This window comes from Pelodiscus sinensis, chromosome 8, assembly GCF_049634645.1.
Source record: "Pelodiscus sinensis isolate JC-2024 chromosome 8, ASM4963464v1, whole genome shotgun sequence".
Taxonomy (NCBI): Eukaryota; Metazoa; Chordata; order Testudines; family Trionychidae; genus Pelodiscus; species Pelodiscus sinensis.
Window position 1 is genome coordinate 40,821,922 of NC_134718.1, and position 24,861 is coordinate 40,846,782.

Below are 24,861 nucleotides of genomic sequence, written 5' to 3' on the forward strand. Positions count from 1 at the left end.
GTTACCTGTGGCTCACACGTGCTTCAATCAGCTTTGCCTTCCTCCCTATAAGAACAAAAAAGAATTGAAGCAGAAGTTGATCATTGGAATTTCAAATGCAGAAGGATTTGGTCTAGAATAAGATGAAATATTTTAAGTAAAGGATTTTTATGTAGCACTCACTTTTCTCTTATTGTGCCTTTAAGCTTTTCATGTTTCTGTTTCTTGCAATATGCATTTGGTTTTGCTGTATGGCAATACATTTACTGCTTGCTTTTTTCACAAAGTAACTTTCATAAAATACAAAATGCTGCATTACTTGACAGAAGAAAGCTGAAGAGGTGACAAATTCCAGATTACAGTTTTGTCTCTGGTTATTCTCAGAGCACTTTATAATTAATCATAATTTATATCATGATGCATGTTCCACTGGGAAAGGAAACACAAAAAGGTTTCTTGATTAGATAAGACTAGTGGCAGAATGTCTTCAATGGCACACAATGGCAATAGTTATAACTGCCATTAATGTGAGTTTTGGGGCCATATTTTCATATTGAGACAAATAGCAATTTTAGCCTAGTTAAAATGTATACAGTTTTAATGTTTCATTATCAAATAATTAAGCAGGCTATTTAAAAAGCATGTAAATAACTGCCTATGAAAAATAGGATTTTGATAGTGCCATTAACTACTAAAGATATATTTTTACAAAATACACAGTTTTAGAGATTATATAGTCAACTTCTACAGATCAACAGAATTGATTTGTACAGGGATATTTAAAGTACTATTTTCAATGTAACTGGACTCAAGGACAAATTTTAAATATTTAACAGTCTTCAGACTAATATTATAAAATTGGCCGTAAACTAGTCAGTTTGGCTGTAGATAGTTTTTAACCATGTCTTAAAGAAATTGGATGTTGACAGGTCAGTTCTAAATTTCCTTAAATTACTTCAGAACTAAGTCTTCCACAACATATGGAAAATATTAAAATTTAAACTTGTGTATCATACTGTAATTTGATCAACAACTTGATGCTAGAAATCTTTTACTAAAATTTTATTGAAGTAATCTATGAAAAAGTGAATACAAGAACATATCAAATGCTGTAGCTTTCATTTAACTTGAAGGTCAGTGTTTAGATAATGGCTTTTTTCACTGCATACTGAATAAAGTAAATATAAAAATATTCTTTTCAAAAAGTTATATTAAATTTGGAGCTGGAGGACAAACTGATTGTAAACTAAAGCAAAATTTCAAGTCCGTTTTTATTCACATCCTGAGACAGTTAGCAACATACAGTATAGTATATTGTATTTTTTTACAATAAGTAATACCCACTGTATGTTGTATAGATTTTACAACTGAACTTATTTGCAATAACAAAGTATACAGTAATTTTTCTGATACTTTTCTTATTCTGGCTATTTCTTCCTTTCTATACTACTGACACACAACCAGCAGATTTCCACATTGGTTAATAAACTAATCTATCTATTTTGTAACTTAATGCTATTAATCCTTTAGTGAATAAGTACACAATTCATTCTTTTCTGATCCTTAAACAAGATAGTGATGTTTTACCATTTTTATTTTATTAGGAATAGAGGTTAGTGATGGGATTTTTGAGAGCGTTCTTGGCCTAACTCAGTTCCTCTTTCAGTCAGTGGAAAAACTACCATTGACTTCACTGGGCCCATTTTTTAGGCCAGTAATTGGTGCTTTTAAAAATACCATTCTAGAATTATATTTTTAATTTGGAAATCTAAAGTGAATCAGTTACACAAATCAAACTGTTTCATCACTGTACTGCCTGAACTAAGGACATTTAAAATGGCTAAAATACTAATAAGCACCAAAATGTAGGTGTATTTTAAAAATCAGAATTATGTATATTTTTATTAAGTAAACTGGAAACACAGTTTTTGTTTCTCAAAAGGGTGATTCATGGAAAGTCATCTTATGCTATTAATTAATAAAAATGTTATACAGTTTCTCTCGTAAAAATGCACAAAAGTCAATATTTTTATGACTCAAGCCCATGTTTAATAACTGAAGCATTGTATCTGCCTATCATTAAGAGAAAAGCTTTACATTTTAATCTTATCACCAAATTACACTTTGACATGGTTTAGTTTTATTCATTGATTTTTTTTTTTTTTTTGGTTTAGTGTGTAATATTACCTCAAAATTTTAAAAGCTATTATATTTGCATCTGTTTTTAAAAAAAAAACTAAATAACTGTCATTGAATTAAATTTTATATTTCTTGACATTAAGTTAAATAATTGTAATTTTTGTATTTGTTAAATGAAAGCATTGCACTGTATTTATGAAATAAACCTCTTATCTCCTTGTTTAACATTGTTTGCTCAACTACATTTTAGTTTTTTGTCCTGTAGTGAAATCCAAGGAAACCCTTCCATCCCCCTGCTCCTTTACAATTTTCTTTTTACAATTGTTTTGTACATTGCCTAAGGAATCTGGTTTGTATACATTTGTTCCATACGGAGTATCTATTTTTATGTACTGAAATTGTGCGGTCATTAAATCAAACATGTTTCAGTTTCCAAGTTTGACCTATTAAGTGCAGTATTTTTCCATTGAAACATTTTCTTTGTACTAGCAATTCATAATCTTCAAAATTAAGTCTCTGCATATTTCAATGAATAAGAAATCCTGACTTATTAATACAGAGATGCCCTGAAATAATATTCCTTTTTATATCTCAAACTACCGGTGCTCAGATGTCATCATAATCCAGCTGTATCTCTAATCAGTTCCACAACGACTCCTAAGGGAAACAGAATGTGATAGGGTTAAGGAGCAAGAATTATAGAAGTAGATTCTGTGGCGCTCTGCTGTCTGAGGATTCCTCTATGCAGACATAATCTCTAGACAGCTGTTAAAGACATTTTTCTATCCGGTTTGCACAATTTGAGTGGCACACTGGGGACATAATGGACCAATACCTAAGCTATTTATTGTAAAGATCAGAGTTCTTTCTTAACTGTGACTTAACTTTTAGATCTGTATACAAGGAAGAAATGTTTTACTTTCTAAATATGCAATTGGAGATGGTGGAGTAATTCTCTTCTGACATTACTCTGTAAGGGAGAGGTGACAGATGACTTGCTTATCCTTAATATTCTGTACCTGCTTTAGTAATAGAGATGTAGCTGTGTTAGTCTGGTCTTGCTGAAACAAAAGACAGGACTATGCAGCACCTTAAAGACTAACAAGATGGTTTATTAGGTGATGAGCTTTCATGGGCCAGGCCCACTTCCTCAGATCAAATTGTGGAAGAAAATTGGCATGACCATATATACCAAAGGGATACAATCAGAAAAAAGTGAACACATATAAAATTGACTAATCAGATTTTAGAACGAGAGGTGGGGGGGTTGAGGTTAGTGTCTATGAGATAATGATATTAGGGATGATAATTGGGGAAGCTATCTTTGTAATGGGTAAGATAATTAGCATCTATGTTAAGGCCCTTTCGTAAAGTGTCAAATTTAAGCATGAATTACAATTCTGAGGCTTCCCTTTGTAGTCTGGTGTTAAAGTCTCTTTGAAGCAGGATGCATGTAGTAAGGTAGTTGAGACAATGCCCAGTCTGGTTGAAATGGCAAGGAACTGTTTTTGCTTTGTGAAACTGTCTGATGTCTGTTTTGTGTGCATTGATTCTTTGGCGAAGTGTCTGAGAAGTTTGTCCAATATACATAGCAGACGGACACTGTTGGCACATGATGGCATAAATTATATTTTTGGGTGAACAGGAATGTGTATTCTTGATCTTGTAACTGACATGGTTAAGTCCAATGACGGTGTCAGCAGAGTAAATATGTTCAAGGCAAACATCCACACCAACTAATACCTTACAAGACTGTTGTTCCACCAGACAAGAAATCTACTCTTTGTCCACATATGGCACTCACTGTGAACATACGTCTGAAATAGAAGAGAAATGGATGCTTAGGTCACTATCATCTAGGACTGCTCACTGATGGCAGAGAAGATTGTCCTGATCAGTGGCTAGAAAGTAGTGCAGCTGGTAGGCAATTTACCACTTCAGCGAGGATCCAATGTTCTACATAGGAAAGATTCAAAGAGACAGTAGCATAACCATTTTTAACGGTTTTTGTTCCAGGAATTTACAGACAAGATGGGTGAGATTGGTCCAATTGCAGATACTACCTCACCCACCCCTGGTTCTCTCTACTATCATAATAACAAGCCAGTTAAATCTTCTTTTCAGGAAAAAGGATTTTTATATATTCCCTGTGGTCGTCCCAAGTTACCAGGGGTTCTAAGATCCTCTAGAACCAAGCAAGGGAAGAGAATGCACCAGTCAACATTCCTCTTAGTTTGCTACAACTGGAGTCCTCAGATGAGTCTGATGGCTTTATGGGCATACATAAAGACAAATTTCATCTTCTCCAGGATTGATTAATTTTAGGAAGATGAGTGTTCTCTTTTTGGAAGTTTTACCCCACATGCCTTCTATTCTAGCTCCCCCTCAAATGAATACGCAATTAGTCAAGGCTTCCTTATAGCCAATGATGCTTTGGTTATAGGAATGGTTGACTGTCTAGATCACTCTTTAATTCTTCTCTTTAAATGGGATATTCTAGCCTAACATTAAGTCCACCATGAATACTGTGGCTAAATATGTTAGTTGGCCTAGTTTATGAAGTGAGACTCAGTAAGGAGGATTTTAAAGAAGGGACTCTCCAACTAGCTATTTGCACATAGGTAGTCTATATTTCCTATATGTTAGTCAGGGTTCCCTTACAACATAATGCAAGGATTTAAATATAAATCCTTTATAAATGTGGGGTTTTTTTTTAAACACTCTTGCCTTAGCATAGGCATTCTTTAGGTTGAAATGACTGCTAGTAGGGCTTTAAAGACAAAGTGGATTTTGGTCAAACGAGATCTTTCTAGTTTGCTGGATTATTATTAACACTAAGAAAGGATAGAGTCTTTTGTATCTCAGAATTTCCTTCTGAACAACTGAAGAGGTCTAAGGGATCTTGATGCATAAAACTGATCTATTGGCCAAAAGTACATAGGAGCATAAGGTTTTGTTTTCATTGTGTTTTGTCCCCTATAAGAGTCTGACAAATTTTTCATTAGGCTATGTCTACACTAACAGGTTATTTTGAAATAAATTTCAAAATAATAACTCCCCAAATAAGTATTTCAAAATGAGCTTATTCCTCTTGATAAACACGAGTTATTTCAAAGTAATGGGCCTGGTCGTGTAGACACTTGCCTTATTTCAAAATAAGGGGAGTAATTTCAAAAAATCTCCCCAGTGTGTAGACATGCCTTTAGTGATTAAGACATTAGTTTTCCAAAATGGTTTCTCCTTTTCAATTGATATCTTCTGAGTAACTATCTGACCAATCCAGCAGGAGATCCACCTGGATCTCATTTTCATTTTGTATGTTTGGTGAAAACGCTAAGCTCTTAATAATGTTTTTGTCTCCAAGCCAGTGGTAGGAAGATGGAGCTCTGTATTATATGCAGCAGGGGATCATGGTACTGACTTGGAACTTCCTATAGTGACTAGCAAGAGATCCCCTCATAGGAGACACAGCAATCCAGATGCTAATTCAGTCTCTTATATTTCACCTGCTTAAAACCCAATGGGTTATTCTAAAGACTACTGTACAACAAAGCTGGTATGATTATTGTGTTAGAGTAATATAAGTAATATAGCCAGATTCCCAGATTTAAGATGTTCACAACCATAGCAAATGTTTGCTCAGAAAATAACTCATTCTACAACATAGATATGGGAGAGAGTGAAGTGGAGAAGATGGAAGTGTGGTGTGTTTTTGTAAGCAAACCCTTTACTGTGTGTTTGGGCTACACCTAGAAAAAAAGGCTTTGGGAACTACTGCAATATTAATGTTAAATAATAATTACATAGTCTATTGCATTAAATTTTATACAAATGAGTAGGGCTTTACAAAATACATGATCTATTTTGGCCAATTGCACAGTCACAGAATTTTTTAAAATAGTTTCTAAGTTTCACATTTTACATCTGAAATGTGGGTGTTGTAATCATAAGGTTCCACACCCAAGGTATCATGGAGGGAGGGGGGTCACCCAAGGTATCATAGGGGGTGGTAGGATTGCCATCCTTACTTCTGCACTGCTGCTTGGCAGAAGTGCTTCTTTCTGAGTGGGGGAGTGCCCAGCTGTAAAACCAGCACCACTGCCAGCATCAGCGCACAAGTGAGGATCACATAGTATGGGGGAGTTATTGCTTGGTGGGGTACAGGGCCAGCATTACAGGTGGCAATTGCTGGGCTGGGACTAGCAGTTGGAGCTTAGCATGTGGTAGGTGCCCTAGCCCTGCCCCTCCCTACAATAGTCAGATATCATACAGGGGATCAAATCTCATGAATTTGGAAAGGCCCTACAAACGAGAAAAAGAAAATTGTGAATTAAATACAGATTAATTATTCAGTTGCATTTCTTGATGCTTGGATGCTGCACCATTATAAATTTGTACTTGCTTACATAGCTCGTTTCTAGTGTCACTGATATCGGTTTAGAAATCTGAAGTGAATGGCAAAAACAAATGAAGTCTGTTTTCATTTTCCTGCCAAATATTTCCTCCCTAAGAAAGCGGTGCCAGATCACGTAGCTATATGACCAAACTTTGTCTAAGGTCATCCTGAGTATATAATACTTTGACTGTTAACTATGGCTCTAATCTAATCTGATCACTAAAAGCTACACACACACACACACTAGATTCAAACTTGTGCTCTATCACAAAATCTTACAACAGCAGTTCTGCGAGTGGTGTCCCCAAGGGTGCTCCACTGTTGGTGTCAAACTAGTCCTGGTATCATGGAATGGAGACTTTCAGAGCAGTGTGCAGTCAGGCTGTGCATGCACGAGCAGTGAGTGGCTTTCCTGCCTTTGAAGTTTGCACACGCAGCCCAATTCTCCTCAGTTCCTTGTTCGCTGCCCTCAGCTACCAATGGAGTTCAAACCCTCTCCTCAGCGCTCTTCTGAAAAGCAAAGAAGTAGTTAGATAGGCTGAAGGACCCAGGGCTTCTTTCCTTCTTAGTACAGTTTACATTTTTAAAAAACATGCTGTTTGTTATTCATCTTGTTTATAGTTTACTTAGACTGGCAGTTTACCACTGCACAAACTACAAAAACAAACAAACAAACAGAGAAACCAAACACAGATAGCTCTGTTCATACAGTCATAAGCCGCATAGTCTGCCACTGAGACATGCCAGGCTCTCCAAAGGCAAAAGATGTGACAAATGCTGAGACTATGCCAGCCCCTGATGGTCACAGTGAATGCATATGCTGTTTGGGGGATACACATGTAACAAAAAAAAATGAGCCCATTATAGCAGTCTGACAGCAAGAGCTCACAAAGAAAGAGAACTCACAATACATACTGTCCATTGACAAAGCCCTAGACCCCCATGCTGTAAAGGGGGCAATAAGGGCTCAGATGCGATGTATCCCTCAAGCCCTTCATGTCAAAAAGCATGCTCAGAAACCAAACCCTCACCAGCCCTCTCCCCCCCATCACGAATAAGTAATTGCATCTTAGGCATGGCAAAATCTTGAACCTCCTCACTACAGGCTCAAAGACACTCAGTAAACAGGCTGCAAAACCAGCTATGCAGCCATCAAAAAGGGCACCTACTAAGGCCCCTGAATTAACAGAGGTACCACTGATAAAAAGGCAAATTAAACAGGGGACTGCTGTTCTTTCCACCCACCCACCCACCCACTCATCACAGCTGGGCAGGAGCAACCTCAGGCAGAGGTTGCTCCAGCCCTGCTGCTTCCAGGCCTGTGCTGGGCTGTCAGTTTGGGCAGGGAATTAGCAGCCTCATGATGGGCCAGGTGTGGCTGGAAGCGGGCAGCTTTGCATGCGGCTGGAGCAGAGCAACCCTCTGCTTGCTGCAGGCCACAAGTGGTGGTGGGGGCTGCTCCCGGGTAACGGTTAACCAGTAAGAATGATGCTTACTGGATAAAAGGGCATGGAAATATGGTTCTTCAAGGACACTTGTAGGTGTCTTTGCACTCCTATCCCCTAAAGTGGAGAATTGTGGTAGCAATGCCCTTGCTAGGCTGCACATGAGGGCAATTGGCACACACTATGCAAAGTCAACCATCCCTTCAGTCACATCTACACATCAACATATCGGAGCTCAAAGCTGTTCTCAATACCTGTCTCCATTTTCTTTCAATAATCCATGGCAAAACCATATATGTCCTCATGGACAATACACCATGTCTATTTTACATCAACCATCAGGAGGTGCCCAATCACGCTCGTTATATGCTGAGGCAATTAGGTTTTGGAACTGGTGCATGAGAGCCAATTTACTTATCCATATTCTACCCTAAGCCACATCATTCTGCTAAGGAAGCAATATTACACAGCTTGGATGTGCACCAAGCAGTGTTCCCTCTAACATCTCCTCTCAATGAATGTCGAAGTTGCATAAATACCTGCTACAGGCTTTGCAATAAATGCCCACCCAGGTGATCACTGCACACTCCATGCAAGCAATGATGTCATCTGCCATCTTTTTACACAACATGCCCCTTGTTGAAATCTGCAGGGCAGCTACCTGGTCCTCTCATCATACATTTGCGCAACACTACACATTGCTGCAGAGACCAATACCTTCGACTTCTGTGGGCGCAACTGTCCTTGCCATCTCTCAGACACAACTTCAAAGCCTGCCTCCACCTAACACAGGTACTGCTCTTCAGTGGAGCACCCACAGGAACACTACTTGAAGAAAAAGAAGTTGTTACTCACTGTGTGCAGTAATAAAGGTTCTTCGAGAAGTGTGTCCCTGTGGGTGCTCCACTACGCTCCCTTCCTCCCCGCTACTTTGGAGTCTGTTAAAGAATTTCCAGCAGAAAAGGAATGGATGGGACCTGCACCACACATGCAGGTAACGGATGGAACATCATGAGACTGTGACTGTGCATGCATGGCGTGGGTAAGCACCGCGAGACTAAAAATCTCTGATTGCTGGCATGAGAATGCATTAACACCTGAATGGAGCACCCACAGGGACACACAGCTAGAACATTTATTATTGCACAAGGTGAGTAACTTCTTCATATACTCAATGTGGAAAGAGCCCTCAATCTTGTTTTAAACAAGATTAAATCCCTTAGATACACCACTATCTTTTCCATAGTTTGCTCTCCAAATGCTAAGAATTTGTGTACACATGAAAATTAACCCAAAATAAAGCAGGTTGTGAATTTAAAGTGGATTGACTATTCCTGATTAACTCAGTGTGTGGATACTCTTATTTCAGCATAAGAACACCTATTTCAAATTAGTTTAAACAACTGTCTTAAATTAATTCAGAATAAGATTATCCCTATATTGAATTAATCAGGAATGCCACGTAATCATGTCATAAAAATTAAGCAATCTCAGTCCAAGAGCTGTCTAAACTGATCTTTTTGTTTAATTCAAACCTGTTTTGAACAGGCGTGGGTTGTTGTTGTTGTTGTTTTTGCCATATGTTAAGAGTTCACTCAGCTAGAGCACCTCACCGCATGCTGCCATAATGGGATTTTTTTAAGGCTGCCACTTTTTTTAAGGATATTGCTACATACTTTTACTTAACAGTTTTATGTCAGTGATGGTGCTAAGTTAGCTGCTTGTTTGAGGCTGCAGTCCTTAGCTGTATGTCTTTGAGCATTATCCAGTCTTCTGCTTTGGACTTGCTTGTGTGTTAGTTCTGTGAGAGGTAAATACTGACTGGAGTTCTCTGAAATTCATGCATGGCTTCTGCAGATCTGCATTTGACTTACAGTGTCTCTCAGTCTCGTCAGAGTCTCATGCTAGAAACCAATAAGAAGAGAGAAACCAAAAACATTCAGGACTTGGATTTTTCAGAACTTTTGCTAATTTTCTGCAATTAACATGTTAGTGGCCACATGCCTCCCTTTTAGCCATGCCTCCCTTTTAGCCAGCTGTTTGAATAAACTTACAGAGCTCATGGTCATTGTGGTAGAATGAGTGGAGAGAAGAGCTCCAGAGATATCTGTACTTTCTTCTTCGAGTGATTTCTCATGTGCATTCCAAGTTAGGTATGTGCACACCACATGCACAATCATCGGAAAGCTTTTCCCTAGCAGGACCCGTAGGTCAGCTGCGGAGACCCCTAGAATGGTGCCAGTTTGCCAAGGTATAATCCACTGCTGACAGGCGTCTCCTTCAGTTCTTTATTGCCACCAGTGATGGTTATTGGATCTCTCTCTCTCTCTGTTGCCTGGAGCAAGTTGCAATCCCTAGCTTTGTTCCTGTAAAAAAACAACAAATGGTCTAGTAACACTTTATAGACTAACAAAACATGTAGATGGTATTGTGAGCTTTCATGGGCACAGCCCACTTCCTCAGATGACCAGAGTTTTGAGTTTAGGATGTGCAGACCCAAAATAAACAGGAGAAAAGAGGTGGGGGATGGGGAGGAGGAGTGGGGGGGAAGAAGGCGGTGGGAGACAGGGAGCAGAGGGTATAGAAAATTCAGGAAGGTAGAAGGAATCAGTTCAGTAAGTATCTGAGACTTGGGTAGGTAAAATAAAGCAGATAAGAATCAAAATCAATTGATAGTATCCTTCCTGACAGGAATCTACACAAAGAGCAGTTTGCACCTTCACTGACTGCTAGGCAGATAGTGGCCCAACCATCCTTCATCACGACTGAATCCATTAGCATGAGAATTGAATTTGTGGATGAACTCTAATTCCAATGCTTCTCTGTGTATCTGGCTAGTAGAATTGGTTTGTGACAAGACAGCCGCTTGAAGATACTTTAAAAGTGATTAGGAAGATTAAAGTGTTTCCCAATAGGTTTCTGAATGTTTCCTTTACATATATCTGATTTATGTCCATTGATTCTTTTCCTCAGAGACTGTCCAGTTTGTCCAATATATATAGCAGTGGGGCATAGCTGGCATTTGATGGCATAGATCAAATTACTGGATGTGCAGTCAAGTGACCTTTCGATTTGGTAGCTCATGTTGTTTGCTCCAGTGATGAATCTGCCAGTATAGATATGTGGGCAGAGTTGGCATCGTGTTTGGTTGCAGGGCTGGGTTTCTGGATGCTTATGATGTGGCTGTGTTGCATGGTTACCAGAAATAATTTGTTTCAGGTTGGGGGGTTGTCTGTAAGCGAGAATAGGCTTTTCTCCCAAGGCCTCTGATAGTGAAGGATCATTTTCCAAGATGGGTTGTAGATTGTGTATAATGCTCTGGAGGGGCCTGAGTTGTGGAATATAGGTAATAACAAGTGGAGTTCTGTTATTTTCTCTTTTGGGCCTGTCTTGAAGTAGTTCATGTCTGGGTACATTTATGATTCTGTCCATTTGTTTTTTCACTTCTCCAGATGGGTATTTCAGTTTTAGGAATGCTCTGTAAAGATCCTGTAGGTGATTGTCTCTGTCTGTGGGGCCAGAGCAAATCTAGTTGTATCGTAGGGCTTGGCTGTATACAATAGACTGAGAAATGTGACTGGGATGGAAGCTGGAAGCATGAAGGTAAGTGTAGTAGTTTCCGGTTTCCGGTATAGGTTGGTGGAAATTTGTCCATTATTTAACTGTACTGTAGTGTCCAGGAAGTGGATTTCCCTTGTGGACTGGTTCAGGCTGAGGTTGATAATAGGGTGGAAGTTGAAATCTTTGTGAAATTCTTCAAGAGTGTCTTTTCCAGGGATCCATATGATAAAGATGTCATTGATGTAGCGTAAGCTGAGTAAGAGTGCTAGGGGGTGAGTGCTGAGGAAATGTTGTTCAAGATCAGCCATAAAGATGTTGGAATATGTTGGTGCCATGCGAGTGCCCATGGCTGTGCCACTGACTTGGAGATAGAAATTGTCTCCGAATTGGAAGTAGTTGTGGGTGAGGACAAAGTCACAGAGCTCTCTAATCAGGTGTGCAGTGTTGTTATCGGGGATGGTGTTACTGATGGCCTGTAATCTGTCTTTGTGTGGAATGTTGGTATAGAGGGTTTCTACATCCATGGTGGCCAGGATGGTATTTTCAGGAAGATTATTGATGTTTTGAAGTTTCCTCAGGAAGTCAGTGGTGTCGCGGAGGTAGCTAGGAGTGCTGGTAGCATAGGGTATGAGGAGGGAGTCAATATAGCCAGATAATCCTGTGATGAGTGTGCTTGAGATGATGTTCCTGTAGTTAATTGTTAAGTGTTAGGTAGTTAGCAGCTTCAAGGAGTAGCCAAGTTAGTCTGTACAGGATAAACTTAAAAAACAAAAACTGGTCTGGTAGCACTTTATAGACTAACAAAACATGTAGATGGTATCATAAGCTTTCATGGGCACAGCCCAATTCTTCAGATGACTGGAGTTTTCATGATATCATCTACATGTTTTGTTAGTCTATAAAGTGCTATCAGACCAGTTTTTGTTTTTAGGTAGTTAGCAGTTAGCTGTTAAATAGTTTCTCAGTGGGGAGTTATTGTTTCCCCTCCCTGTCCCCGGGGCCAGGGTGGACCTCAGTTCTACAGCTTTAACTGTGTGCTAACTGCCAGAAGTTTATGCCACCAGGGAATCACTGCAACTCCTGTCTTAGGTGTCTGAGAGAGGCACACCTGGCAGATGAGTGCAAGATCTGCAAGGTGTTTAAGCCAAGGACCTGTAGGGATAGGAAGTTTCACTTTAGCGATCTTGTGGAAGCTTCTTTGCACCACCGTTCAGTGCCACAGGTCTCAGGACCAAATCAGGCAGCTTCTGTGCAAAGTGCACCATTATCAGTATGGAATGCACCGGCCCCCATAAGGACTTGGAGAAGGTCCCTTGGCACCAGCACTCCCTGGCACTGAAGGAAACAGAAACAGCCCTGGCTAATTAGGAGTGGGTTACGTCAGGGTAGCCAGGCACAGCTGACCCAGAGTTATCCCAGGGCAGAGTGGGAGCAGCAAAGATAGGGCTGCTATAAATCAGTTAGGGCCAGCTGAGTTCACTTGAGGCTACCACAGAACCTCTTGAAAAGTCTTCCCTGCTGTGGGGATGTCTGGAGAGTAGGAGAGGAAGTTGAAGTGAGACTGATAGTTTAACAGACAAGGAGAGAGTCAGAGAAGTTGCTAAGGGGAATGGCAGCATTGCCATAGACAGCAGGAGTGTCCTTCTTCTTGTGCAGATCAGGGAAGGGAGAGGAGGGTGCTGATATCAAGATACCCCCTCCCACTCTGCATCCTATCTCCACAGAACAGAGAGAGGGCACGGTAGGACTTGGGATGGAGTTTTCTGGCTGCTTTTGGGAGTAGTACAAGGCCAGGGTAGGAGTGAGCCTGCCTTCTCCCCATTGCACTACGACCCAGGAGCCACCAGAAGTAAGCAGTGCCCTGCTGGAGCCCACATCCCGAACTCCTACCCAAGTCATGAACCCCATCCTGAATCCCAAACCCCGCCCTAGCCCCCAGCACCCCTGCATCCAAACACCATCCCACAGCCTGCACCTAGAACCCCCTCCGAAACCCCAACTGCCCGCCCCAAGCTCATCTCAGAACCCCTCTCACACTGCAAATCCCTTAACCCAAGACAAGAGCCTGCGCCCCAATCCTCTACCCTATCCTAGTGAAAGTGAGGGAGGTTGGGGACAAGAGGGAGAACAAAATGCGCAGGGGCGATGCCTCAGTTAAGGGGCACAAACTAAGTGGGGCAAGGGTATTTGGGTTTGAGATAGATCTTGGATTGCATTTAAATTCAAAAAGTGATCTTGTGCTTAAAAAGGTTGGAGACCACTGCCTTAGAGACTAACCAAAAAATAGTCTCTAAGGTGTTACAGGACTATTATTGTTTTTTAACTTAGGGTATGTCTACACTACAGCACTAATTCAAACTAACTCAATTCGAATTAGTTAATTTGAAATAAGCTAATTCGAATTAGTGCATCTAGACCTAAAAACTAATTCGAATTAGCATTTTGCTAATTCGAACTAGCATGTCCACATTGAGTGGACTCTGAACTGAAGTTAAGGCTGGCCGGAACCAGTGCCGGCAGGGTATCAGGTTAGGACTTAGAGAGTGGAGCTGCTGTCTCAGGCTAGCCGAGGGCTCTGCTTAAAGGGACCCGACCCCCACCCCGGACAGACAGTTCTCAGAGTTCCCCGCTTGCTTGTCTAACTCAATGAGGGACAGCAAAGCAGTCCTGTCTTGGAGTGCCCTGAGTGCCCACGCTCGGCACATCACAGCACTCGGCCATCAGCCCGGCTGCACTTGCCGCAGGCTGCCATCCGGGGGGGTCAGTCGGAGGGCTGTCAGGATCCAGGAGGCCCTGCAGGAGAGCTTCCACCATGAGGAGCCTGCAGAGCCACCCCAGTCCTCCCTCACCTCCTTCCACTTACCCCTTCCTAGCCCCCCTGCCTGATGTAAAAAATAAAGGACACGTGTGTTCAAAAATAGAAACTCTCTTTATTTAATAAAACGGGGGAAGGAGGGACAGAATTAACCTCTGGGGAGACTGGGAAAAGGAGGTGGGAGAGGGGAAGAGAGAGGGTGGAAGAGGGGGAAACCTGGGAGGAAGGGAGCTGGATAGGGGAAGCCAGGGGAAGGAGGAGGAGGGGAAGTATAAAACTATGGTACCCCATATCTTCAGTACTGTGTACAGATGTGGTCTCCTCACCTCAAAAAAGATATTTTGGCCTTGGAAAGGGTTCGGAAAAGGGCAAGTAAAATGATTAGGGGTTTGGAACAGGTCCCATGTGAAGAGAGGCTAAAGAGACTGGGACTTTTCAGCTTAGAAAAGAGGAGACTGAGGGGGATATGATAGAGGTCTATAAAAGCATGAGTGGTGTGGAAAGGGTGAATAAAGAAAATTCTTCATTAGTTCCCATAATAGAAGGACTAGAGGACACCAAATGAAGTTTGGTTTAAAGAGAAGTGAGATCAAGTCATGGAGGCTGGGTCCATGGAGTGGTATTAGCCAGGGGGTAGAAATGGTGTCCCTGGCCTCTGTTTGTGGAAGGCTGGAGATGGATGTCACGAGACAAATGGTTTGGTCATTGTCTTCGGTCCATCCCCTCCAGGGTCCCTAGGGTTGGCCGCTGTTGACAGACAGGCTACTGGGCTAGATGGATCTTTGGTCTGACCCAGTATGGCCATTCTAAGCTCAGGGCTCAGGGTCGGGGGTCTCAGTGGACCACCTTGATTTTCATGCAAACCTGCTCCTGGGTGGCCAGGCTGACAGCTTTCCTGCCCTAGACGGCCACTTTCCTGTGCCTAGTGCGGAGGTCGTGGATGAGGTCCACGATGTCTGCACTAGATCAGGCGGGAGCCTGCCTCTTGCGGACCTGGGCAGACTCCCAGGAGCCGCTAGCCTGGTCCTGTGAAGAGGCGGAGGGCTGGGTGGCAGCGGGTGGCCGGCTCGAGCCATGCCAGGTGCAGGGTCTGCTGGCTGGGTGCTGGCAGGCTTGCACCTGGCACGGGCACCGTAGCCAGCCCGGGCCCCTTTAAGGGCTCCGGGGCCGGAAGGGGGGCAGAAGAGTTTCCCTGGTGGTGCCCAGAGTGGCCACCAGGGAAAGCTGGGGAGGGCTAGCCTCCCACTAGTTCGAATTAAGTGGCTCCACAGCCCTTAATTCGAACTTGTTAATTTGAACTAGGCGTTAGTCCTCGTGGAATGAGGTTTACCTAGTTCGAATTAAGCACTCCGCTTGTTCGAATTAAGTTCGAACTAGCGGTTCGCGTGTGTCGCGCCTATCAAAGTTAATTCGAACTAACGTCTGTTAGTTCGAATTAACTTTGTAGTGTAGACATACCCACAATGAGACAGTCATTAAGAGCTATCAAGAGGTGAAAAGATCTAGGCCATCAATAGATCCCTGTATGCCAGTCCCTGCCTCCATTAACTCACCACTCTCAAGCATTCTTTTGGATTTGGATCACTGTCCTCTCGGAGCACCAAATCCCCTCTCCTAGATCATGCTCCTGACAGAAAAATGGGGTAGTGACAACCTAGATGAAACTAGCCTTCTCCAGATCTCTAGAAGGATAGAAAAGCCTAGAAAAGGGAACAAATCAACAGAGGTACAGACCTTTAAAAACAGAAGTTGAGAAGTTAGAGAGGGGAAGATCAAAACATGTTTCCTGAACAAGAAAAGAAATCTTGATTTCTGAACAAGCTGAAACTGGAGACAGCAGACTGAAGGGATCAGACAGGAGAGACTGTGATTTAGAGAAGAAACCATGGGCTAGACTAAATGTTAGAGACTTTGTTCTTAAAACTATTTATTCCTTTGCAAATGCTTAATCTAATTAGCAACTTCCCAATCCAAACTTTCTAGCCAGAATGTGGGTCACATTAAAGGATACTCAGTTAAGGTAGGTTGGGGCCTTAGGGAAAGCTTGTGATACTATATATTTTTGTTAGTCTCTAAGGGCACATCTACACAGCAGGGCTAAAGCCAAAATAAGCCACTCAACTTGAGCTACGTCAATTGCGTAGGTTAAATTGAAATAATTTAATTTGGCTGTTGGTGCTGACTACACAGCAAGAATTATGAGAGAGAGCACTCTTCCTCTGACTTCCCTTACTCCTTGTAAAATCAGGGTTACAGGAGTCAGAGTAAGAAGTCCTTCAGCTCGACATTATGTTGACATTATGTCGAAATAACTGCTTGCTGTGTGGACACGGACTATGTTATTTCAGAATATCAGTTATTTTGAAATAACGTTGCTGTGTAGACACAGCCTAAGGGGCCAGAAGAATGCTCCTTTTTAGCATGTTTCTATTTCTTCATCTTAACTCTGAATTTCCAAGGTTTGTGGGGCTTGGTTTTGGAATAATTCCAACAGCCTTATAATGATTTTTGCTCTTCAATTACGGATGTATATGCTCAACCTTATCTCTATTTTATTGTCATGCAGTATCACTCTGAAAAGTTATAAGATAAAATGGTACCTTCTCACCCAACAGCTGTGGCATGATTCCCTTTACACTTACACCAAGGTAAATCAAAAGTAAATCATTGGTGTAAGGAAACTTGGAATCATGCCCTCTGTGTGTATTCAAAATCATACTATCTAAGGTTAGAAACAAAACTAAAGTTTTGCTACTTTTTCTTCCAATTAGTACTACAGAGCCCAACCTAAGTAAAGGACCATGAATGGGACCCTAGTCCTTTTCACACACCACTAGCAAAACAAATAAGTGATTTCCAATGTCATTTGAAAATAGTGGGTCACTTGCAAAATAGTACATGAAACCAGAATTTACAGAATGTACTAAAGCAGAATATTGACAGAAGGTACTAAAAGTTTTTTAATTGCAAACTGAGCTCAGGTAAGGAGGTCACTAAGAACCATCAGCATGGGTGTTATACCATTTCCACAGAGTGCCTTATTATAAAGAATTGCAATTGTTCAACTCCTTTGGGCTTTACAAACAATTTGTATGAGAGAAGGGCTTTTAGTGTGACAACATAGCTTCACTGGGAATTTCATGGGCATGCCTGAATGATTCACCAATTTTATTCCGTTAATATAGCAAAACCCTTTTTAATGATTCTGCCTCACTCCAATAGCAAATATTGTGTAATTTGAGATGATAGAGACATTTGAGTATCTTAATGTTTGTATATTTGATACAATACACGTTTTCCTAAAGTTATTTGGCATTTCAAGACACCTGTTTGGCCTTCATTTAGAACTCGTGTGTCTCTCACATGGTATGATATTAAGTCAAGTGATATTTTGGGCCTGATCCAACATTCTTTGCACATCTGAAACTTCCACTACATTCTATTTTAATATGAGAAACCAAAGCTATAACTTAAGCTTGTAATTAAATTCCTGTACTGCATAGGTCACAGTTGTTCATTACAAAACCTTGATTATGAGATGTATAATACTTCATTCACATTATACAGCATGTTTATCGTCAAATTATTGTTATAAACTTATTTTGAGTGTTTTTAACAGCTGAACATTTACAAATATAGGACCTATATCAGTGACCTTTTTAGTGCCACTTTGCAGTTCCTTTCTAAGGGTATGTCTACACTGCCACCCTAGTTTGAACTAGGGTGGATAATGTAGCCTTTCGAACTTGCAAATGAAGCCTGGGATTTAAATATCCCGGGCTTCATTTGCATGTTCCCGGGTGCCGCCATTTTTAAATGCCCCGTAGCTCAAACTACCTGCCCGCGGCTACATGCAGCATAGACTAGGTAGTTCGAATTAAAACTCCTAATTCGAACTACCATTAAACCTTCTTGCAGGAGGAATAATGGTAGTTCGAATTAGAAGCTTAATTCGAACTACCTAGTCCGTGCCGCATATAGCCGCGGGCAGATAGTTTGAACTACGGGGTATTTAAAAAGGGCAGCGCCCAGGAACATGCAAATGAAGCCCGGGATATTTAAATCCCAGGCTTCATTTGCAAGTTCGGATGCCTACATTAGCTACCTTAGTTCGAACTAGGGTGGCAGTGTAGACATACCCTCAGTGCATTTATTATCTCCCATGTGAATGTTTGATGCCACAGTTTCGTGGGGGGAGGAGGGATTCCCTCCCCTCCTAATTCTATGAAAAAACCCTCTAATATGATTTAATGCAGAATAATCTTTTGGTGGAATGTTTCAACCCAGCTATGGAACTCTATGTCAGGGTATCATGGGGCTGATATACTCTGTCACATGTTGGGATGGGGGAAAAACATCACGACCCCATGAACCAGTCTAAAGGGTGTCCCATGTCTCAGGACTGTGCAGATCAGTGTCTGCATCAGCTCCCACATTCCTATAAGAACCCCTCTCGTTCAGGATAGTATAGCCCAATGGCCAGAGTCAATAGACCAATACCTAGCAGTTGAGGATAGTACAGGATAGTACAAGCCAATGGCCACAGTAGGCTGGGACACCCCAGTGGGTGGTGTGCAGAGTAGGGGAATCGGAGCCTTCTCTTCCACCAGTTTGCAACCCGGGCCCTATTGGTCTCTGACTCCTTTGACACCAGCTTGGCCAGGATCCATCCACAATACACCAAGCCTTTTAGCCAGTTCTGGCACCTGTCTCCCTATAATCCCCTAGGTCCCTTTCTACCTGATCCATTGTTGGGATGTAAGCGACTAGTCTCTATCAGAGAGAGGCAGCAAGTGGGGGGAGCAGTAGCTGGTTTAAAACCCGGTTGCCCCCAGCATTATTTCTGTGGGGAAGGGAGGGGAGGCAGAGGTGTAGCGGGGGATCGGACGTGAGCCAGAAATCAGCTGATTCCCAACTTGTGCCTAGTCGCCCCTGCTGTGCTTGTGCTTTTTAAATGTAGTAAGTGCCATCAGACTCTTAATACATTTAAAAGACTGAAGTGCAGCAGAGGGACCAGGTGCAAGCCAGGACAGCTGATTCCCAGCTTGCACCCGGTCCCCCCTGCTGTAAACCAGCCTTTTAAATGTATTAAGAGCGTAGTGGCTCTTAATACGTTTAAAAAGCACAAGCACAGCAGGGGGGCCGGGGCCAGGAGCTAAGTCTGCTATGGCTCTGCAGCTTTCCATCTTTATCAGTTAATTGGCTAGTCGACAGAAATTCCATCAACTACTTGATTAGCTGATGAAACTCCATTTAACATCTCTAATACAGTGGTGTGTGACGGGGCGCAGTTACAGAAGACTCCTTGTTGCTGTTTCCTAGCGGGATGATAAAGCCACTGACACTAGCCTCCTTGCTTTCTGGGGTTTCTCACTACCCTGTCCTGCTGGGCCAGATCTCCTGATCTCCCTCAGCCAAGGCACAGAGCTGCCTGTGGAGAGAAAAGCAGACACTGAATCACACCAGCTCCGAGAGAGTGCAGACACAGCATCCAGGAAACCAACCCCTCAATGGGATCAAAACCCCAAATAAAACAGTCTTTCACTATGGGAGGGTTTCACCTATTGAAAGCCCATGCAGGTAATCCTCTTTAACAATGAAAGGAGGATGGTGCACACTGATTGCTCCCTCAGGTAACAATTATTTACACTTGGGTGGGAATTCTTTGTTTCTATATTCTCCCCTTCCATGGAAAATTACCTGGTCAGACCCTACCAGTTGGGTGGTCACATGTCTTCCTAAGACCAAACTGCTTAGACTTAAAGGACAAAAGAGGCTGTTTACAGGTGATCACCCAGACACTGAGGTGTCTGAGCACTGGAAACACCTTTGAGAGTTTTCATTTGCACATTTAAACCCATAAACCATTCCCTACCCCATATCTCTAACTTTACAAACAAGAGCAATACAGACACCATAATAAGATTTACAGATCCAGCAGACTGACATTAAAATTGATAGGCTACATGAGGTATTTTGTCCAAAGCATCTTCAAGTTATGCATATTTGTGTATGTTAGACAATTTCGTACAGCCTTGGGGAGAGAAGGGGTCCATCACAACCCCGGCCTTCCCTCTGGACCAAGTTCCACCTATTGGTGGCTGACAGCACTTGCCACCAGCTTGGCCAGGATCCACCCACAACACATCAAGTCTTTTAGCCAGTTCTGATGCCATTTTCCTGTATAGTCCCCTAGGTCCGTTCCTACCTGATGCAATGGAATCTGCATCATTCACAGTTCAGTAGGACCTGTATTCACTGCAGAGTCCCTCATCAGGGTGTGCAGATCTGGTCCAGTTCAGCTGCTCCCCACATCCTGAAGCAATTGTGGTCCACGCACAGTGCATCTTCTTCTCCTCTAGCAGCTAGCCCATACTTAACATCTCTCAGGCTTTTATACTCTGGTCCCAACTGGAGCATGCCCAGCAGAGCAGAAGGGGCACAGTCTCTTCTGCTAACAGATGGGTTAACCCCTAGTGTGCCAACGTGGGGTTAATATGCTCTGTCACACAAAGATATAATTCAGTATTAACAATTCTTTTGAGCAGATATTCTTCTTGATTAAATTCAGTGTAGGATTATAGTAATTATTACAGAACTCTATTTTGTTTTTATGAACTCCTATTGGCTTCTTTATTGCTTTCTTTAAGACTTTTGTATAACAAAATGTTTAGCATTTTTTTTTTGTCGTCCTTGTATGTTTTGTGTCTCTGGGGATTGCTGATGAGCTGGAGAGTGGTGGAAAGGAATTATGGTTTGTGGGTAAGGTCAATCTTTTTGTGCTTCAGTTCTCCATTTGTAGAAGAGGGGTAAAACTTTCCTCACTGGGTTGTTCTGAGGATAAATCCATAAATACTCAGGAGGAATTCAGTTAGTATAAGGGTGAGAGCCATGTAAGTACAGGCAGTCCCCAACTTACGCGGATCTTATGTCGGATCCGCACATACGAACCGGGCTTTTCTCGCCCCGGAGCTCACGGGTGGCGGGTCTGCCACCCGTGTCCTCCGGGGCGAGAAAAGCTGCTCCGGTCTCCCTGGTCTGCTGGGGGGGGGGGGGGTCCAGCGGCTTTGCTGGACCCCCCCAGCAGACCAGGGAGACAGGAGCAAAGCCGCCGCCTGCGCAGCTTTGCTCCTTTGCCCTAGAGCAAAGCCGCCCAGGCGGGGGACCTCCCCCCCCCCCGCCTGCGCGGCTTTGCTCCTTTGCCCTGGAGCAAAGCCGCCCAGGCGGGGGACCCCCCTCCCGCCTGCGCGGCTTTGCTCCAGGGTAAAGGAGCAAAGCCGTACAGGGGCGGCTTTGGTCTCCCTGGTCTGCTGGGGGGGTCTAGCGGCTTTGCTGGACCCGCCCCCCCAGCAGACCAGGGAGACAGGAGAAAAGCCGCAGAGGCGGCGGGGCCCCCTCCTCCACGGCTTTGCTCCGGGTCTCCCTGGTCTACTGGGGGGCGGGGTGCGCAGCTAGTGCGCCGCTCCCCCCCCAGCAATCCAGGCTTTTATTGTGGATGCCTGGGGTAGAGCAGCTGGGGGCTGCCGGGCTGGTCCTGCAGCGCTGCTCCTCGGCTACTGGACCAACCCTGCAGTACCCCAGCTGCTCTGCCCCAGGTGTTCTGATTCAGCCGCTGCTGGTCAGTTTCAGCAGCGACTGAATCAGGACGCCTGGGGCAGAGCATCTGGGGTGCTGCCCGGTTGGTCCAGTAGCGCCGAGGAGTGGCGCTACTGGACCAACCAAGCAGCACCCCAGCTGCTCTACCCCAGGCATCCCCAAGTCACTCGCTGCTGAAACTGACCAGTGGCTGACTACAGGATGCCCCAGGCTTCCTGGAATCAGCTGATCAGTTTCAGCAGCAGCTGACTTGGGGACACCTGGGGTAGAGCAGCTGGGGTGCTGCCAGGTTGGTCCTGCGGGGACCTACCCGGCAGTGCCCCAGCTGTTCTGTCCCAGGAGTCCAGATTCAGCCGCTGTTGAAACTTATCAGCGGCTGATTCCAGGAAGCCGGGGGCAGAGCAACTCTGCCTCAGGCTTCCTGTAGTCAGCCGCTGGTCAGTTTCAGCAGCAGTGGCTGAATCTGGAGCCAGTTCCGACTTACATACAAATTCAACTTAAGAACAAACCTATAGTCCCTATCTTGTACGTAACCTGGGGACTGCCTGTACTTAGACAATGGAAAGTCCACTACTGATTCCTGTACAATCAGAAAACATTATTGATACTAAATCTTGCTTCAAAAAATTACTCTTTGCTGTAAACTATAACTAGTTCAGAGACAGAGATCTGGAATGAATGATAAAGTACAGATGAGAATGAAGTTAATTCTGGTTTGTGGTAGGATCTGAAATAGCTTATGTAGTCAGCAAAAAACAAAAATATCTTGAAGCCAGAATAAATAGATTCCAGTTTTTTCTAGAGCCTTCTTTTGAAAAATAACGGCACGTACGGCTCAGTTAATAGTCTTATTGCACGCTGAACTCCAGCTCTCCACTAGTGATTACAATAGACTTTCTTTGTCTTTATATGGCTGTTTTATATCCCATTGGAGCTAGCTCAGCCCACTCCCAATTACATTTTTATAGTTTAGGAAATGACAAGTCTTGTGTTTCTGGGCATTGGTCCCACTATTAAAATAGAGCATAAAAGGTGTGCTAAGCCCAAGACTGTAGTCTGTTGTTGAAATTTAATATCAGAAACAAACTGATGTTTAAATATATCCTAAATATACCCTTTTTTCACCCATTCGATAGGACAAAATATGCTTTCACTCATCCTGTGTTCCTTGCATTTGGTTCCTATTTATCTCATAAGTTTGTACTTAGATAATCAATCGGGTCTTCTGAAATGTAAAATAAATCTTTGCTGCAAAGTGCACATTGTTTATGCAGATGGGAGTTCAAATCCCCCAGTGGAGAATGTTCTCTCAGGGACATACTCTATTAGCATTGCATTAACAAAGCAATTCTTGAACTGCTCTGCATGCCCCAGTATTACTGGCATCTCTTTAAGCAGAAATTAATCAATTTGCAAAGTGATGTGACTATTTAATCATGTGCAGCTTCTGAGGATTTTCAGTTCTCAACACACTGAAATGATAGATCTAGTTTGGAACATAATGCTATACTTTTATAAGTCCAAGATAATAAAAACTAAAAGTTACTTGTAGTGGTTCTCTCCTTGGTTGATACAATATGGTATAGTGTGGAGGAGGTAAAACCAGAAGACACATGTGGCAACAAAACTCAGAAGATATATGGACTATGTAGGAAATGCTAATGTATGCCACTGGTTTGTTCTGCCTTGTAGTGAGGTCCTATTTGAAAACATAGGAAGGTGGGTGGGCAAAGCCCGCCCACGTTCTAAAAGCCCCATCCCAGCCTTTCGGGAGGGACAGCTGGACCCACTTTCAACTAATTCCTGGGGACAAATAATGGCAAAAGGGGCCAGGAGTGCGGGTCACAGGTTTAAACTAAGGGAACCAAAAGGGGACACCGAGCAGAGAACCCCGGACAGCTCCTCAAAGCTGTCGATGGAGCCAGTGGACGCCGCCCAGAGGAACTCTGCCCGGATATGTGAAGCTAGGGAGGAACGGAAATAGGCCCCACAGTCGCAGAGAACCCCTTCCCCCCCGTCCAACATCCTATTCCTGGTGTTGTAAATAGCGGCTTTCGCTAGAGCCAGGAGTAGGTTGACGAGGAGGTCTCGCGACTTTGTGGGGCCACAGATAGGGTGTGCATAAATGAAAAGGTGAGGGGAAAAGTGCAGCCAGAACCTCAATAGGAGGTTCTGGAGGAGCCGGAATAGGGGCTGCAACCTGGCGCATTCCAGATAAACGTGCGCCAGGTTCTCCCTCACGCCGCAAAAGGGGCAGGTGTCTGGGATTGGGGTAAACCGCGCCAAGTACACGCCCGTGCTCACGGCTCCATGAAGGAGCTGCCAACTGATGTCCCCGATGGGCCGCGGGATTAGATCAGAATAGACACTGGCCCATCGGGGTTCCCCACCCTCCATGCCTTGTAGTGAGGTGGAGAGGCTACCCACTGACCTGGAGGGGGAAGAGCCCCTCTGTGAGCCCTCTTGGGCATACCCTGCCCCCCTCCCCCCACACACACACACTCACCTGACCAGAAGTCAGGTGTGGTTACTTGTATAACAATCCAGCCCAGGAGCTCAGTCAGGCTGCAGCCACCAGAGGAACGGGACGCTTGCCCTGTGCTCCTGAGCTGAGAGGCTGCAGAGGGCTTGCAGGAGGAAAAGGACTGACCTGGAACACCGGGACCCCAGATGGACTTTGACTGGGAGGAACTTCAACCCCTGCCTGATCTGTCAACCCCCAATGCCTTAGAGGACCTGCTGGAGAACCAGGTATGTGCAGGGGGGGAGAATGGAAGGAGCTCAGGGAAAGCTGACAGTAGTCTGGCCGATCTAGAGTGTCAGTCGGCGTGATGCAGTGAAGATCCCCGCTGATCCAGAAGCAGGCTGATCCACTGCTATTAGGGCCCCGGGCTGGGACTAAATGGAGTGGATGGGCCTGTGTGTCCCCC

The 24,861-nt window shown here is 43.5% G+C and overlaps 1 protein-coding gene and 1 long non-coding RNA gene across 4 annotated transcripts in view; one reads left to right on the forward strand and one right to left on the reverse strand.

The window, feature by feature from the left end:
• HECTD2 (HECT domain E3 ubiquitin protein ligase 2) overlaps positions 1-2,503 on the forward strand; it is an 80,920-nt gene extending 78,417 nt beyond the window's left edge. For all 3 annotated transcript variants that reach the window (XM_075935126.1, XM_006117448.4, XM_014570669.3), the window contains one exon: positions 1-2,503. In XM_075935126.1, the coding sequence (XP_075791241.1) occupies positions 1-121 (121 nt within the window). In that variant the 3' untranslated portion in view covers positions 122-2,503.
• Positions 2,163-24,861, reverse strand: part of LOC112544856 (uncharacterized) — a 26,331-nt gene continuing 3,632 nt past the window's right edge. The window contains exon 2 of the long non-coding RNA XR_012905630.1: positions 2,163-7,024. This is a non-coding gene — a long non-coding RNA (uncharacterized LOC112544856). The remainder of the gene's footprint in view (positions 7,025-24,861) is intronic.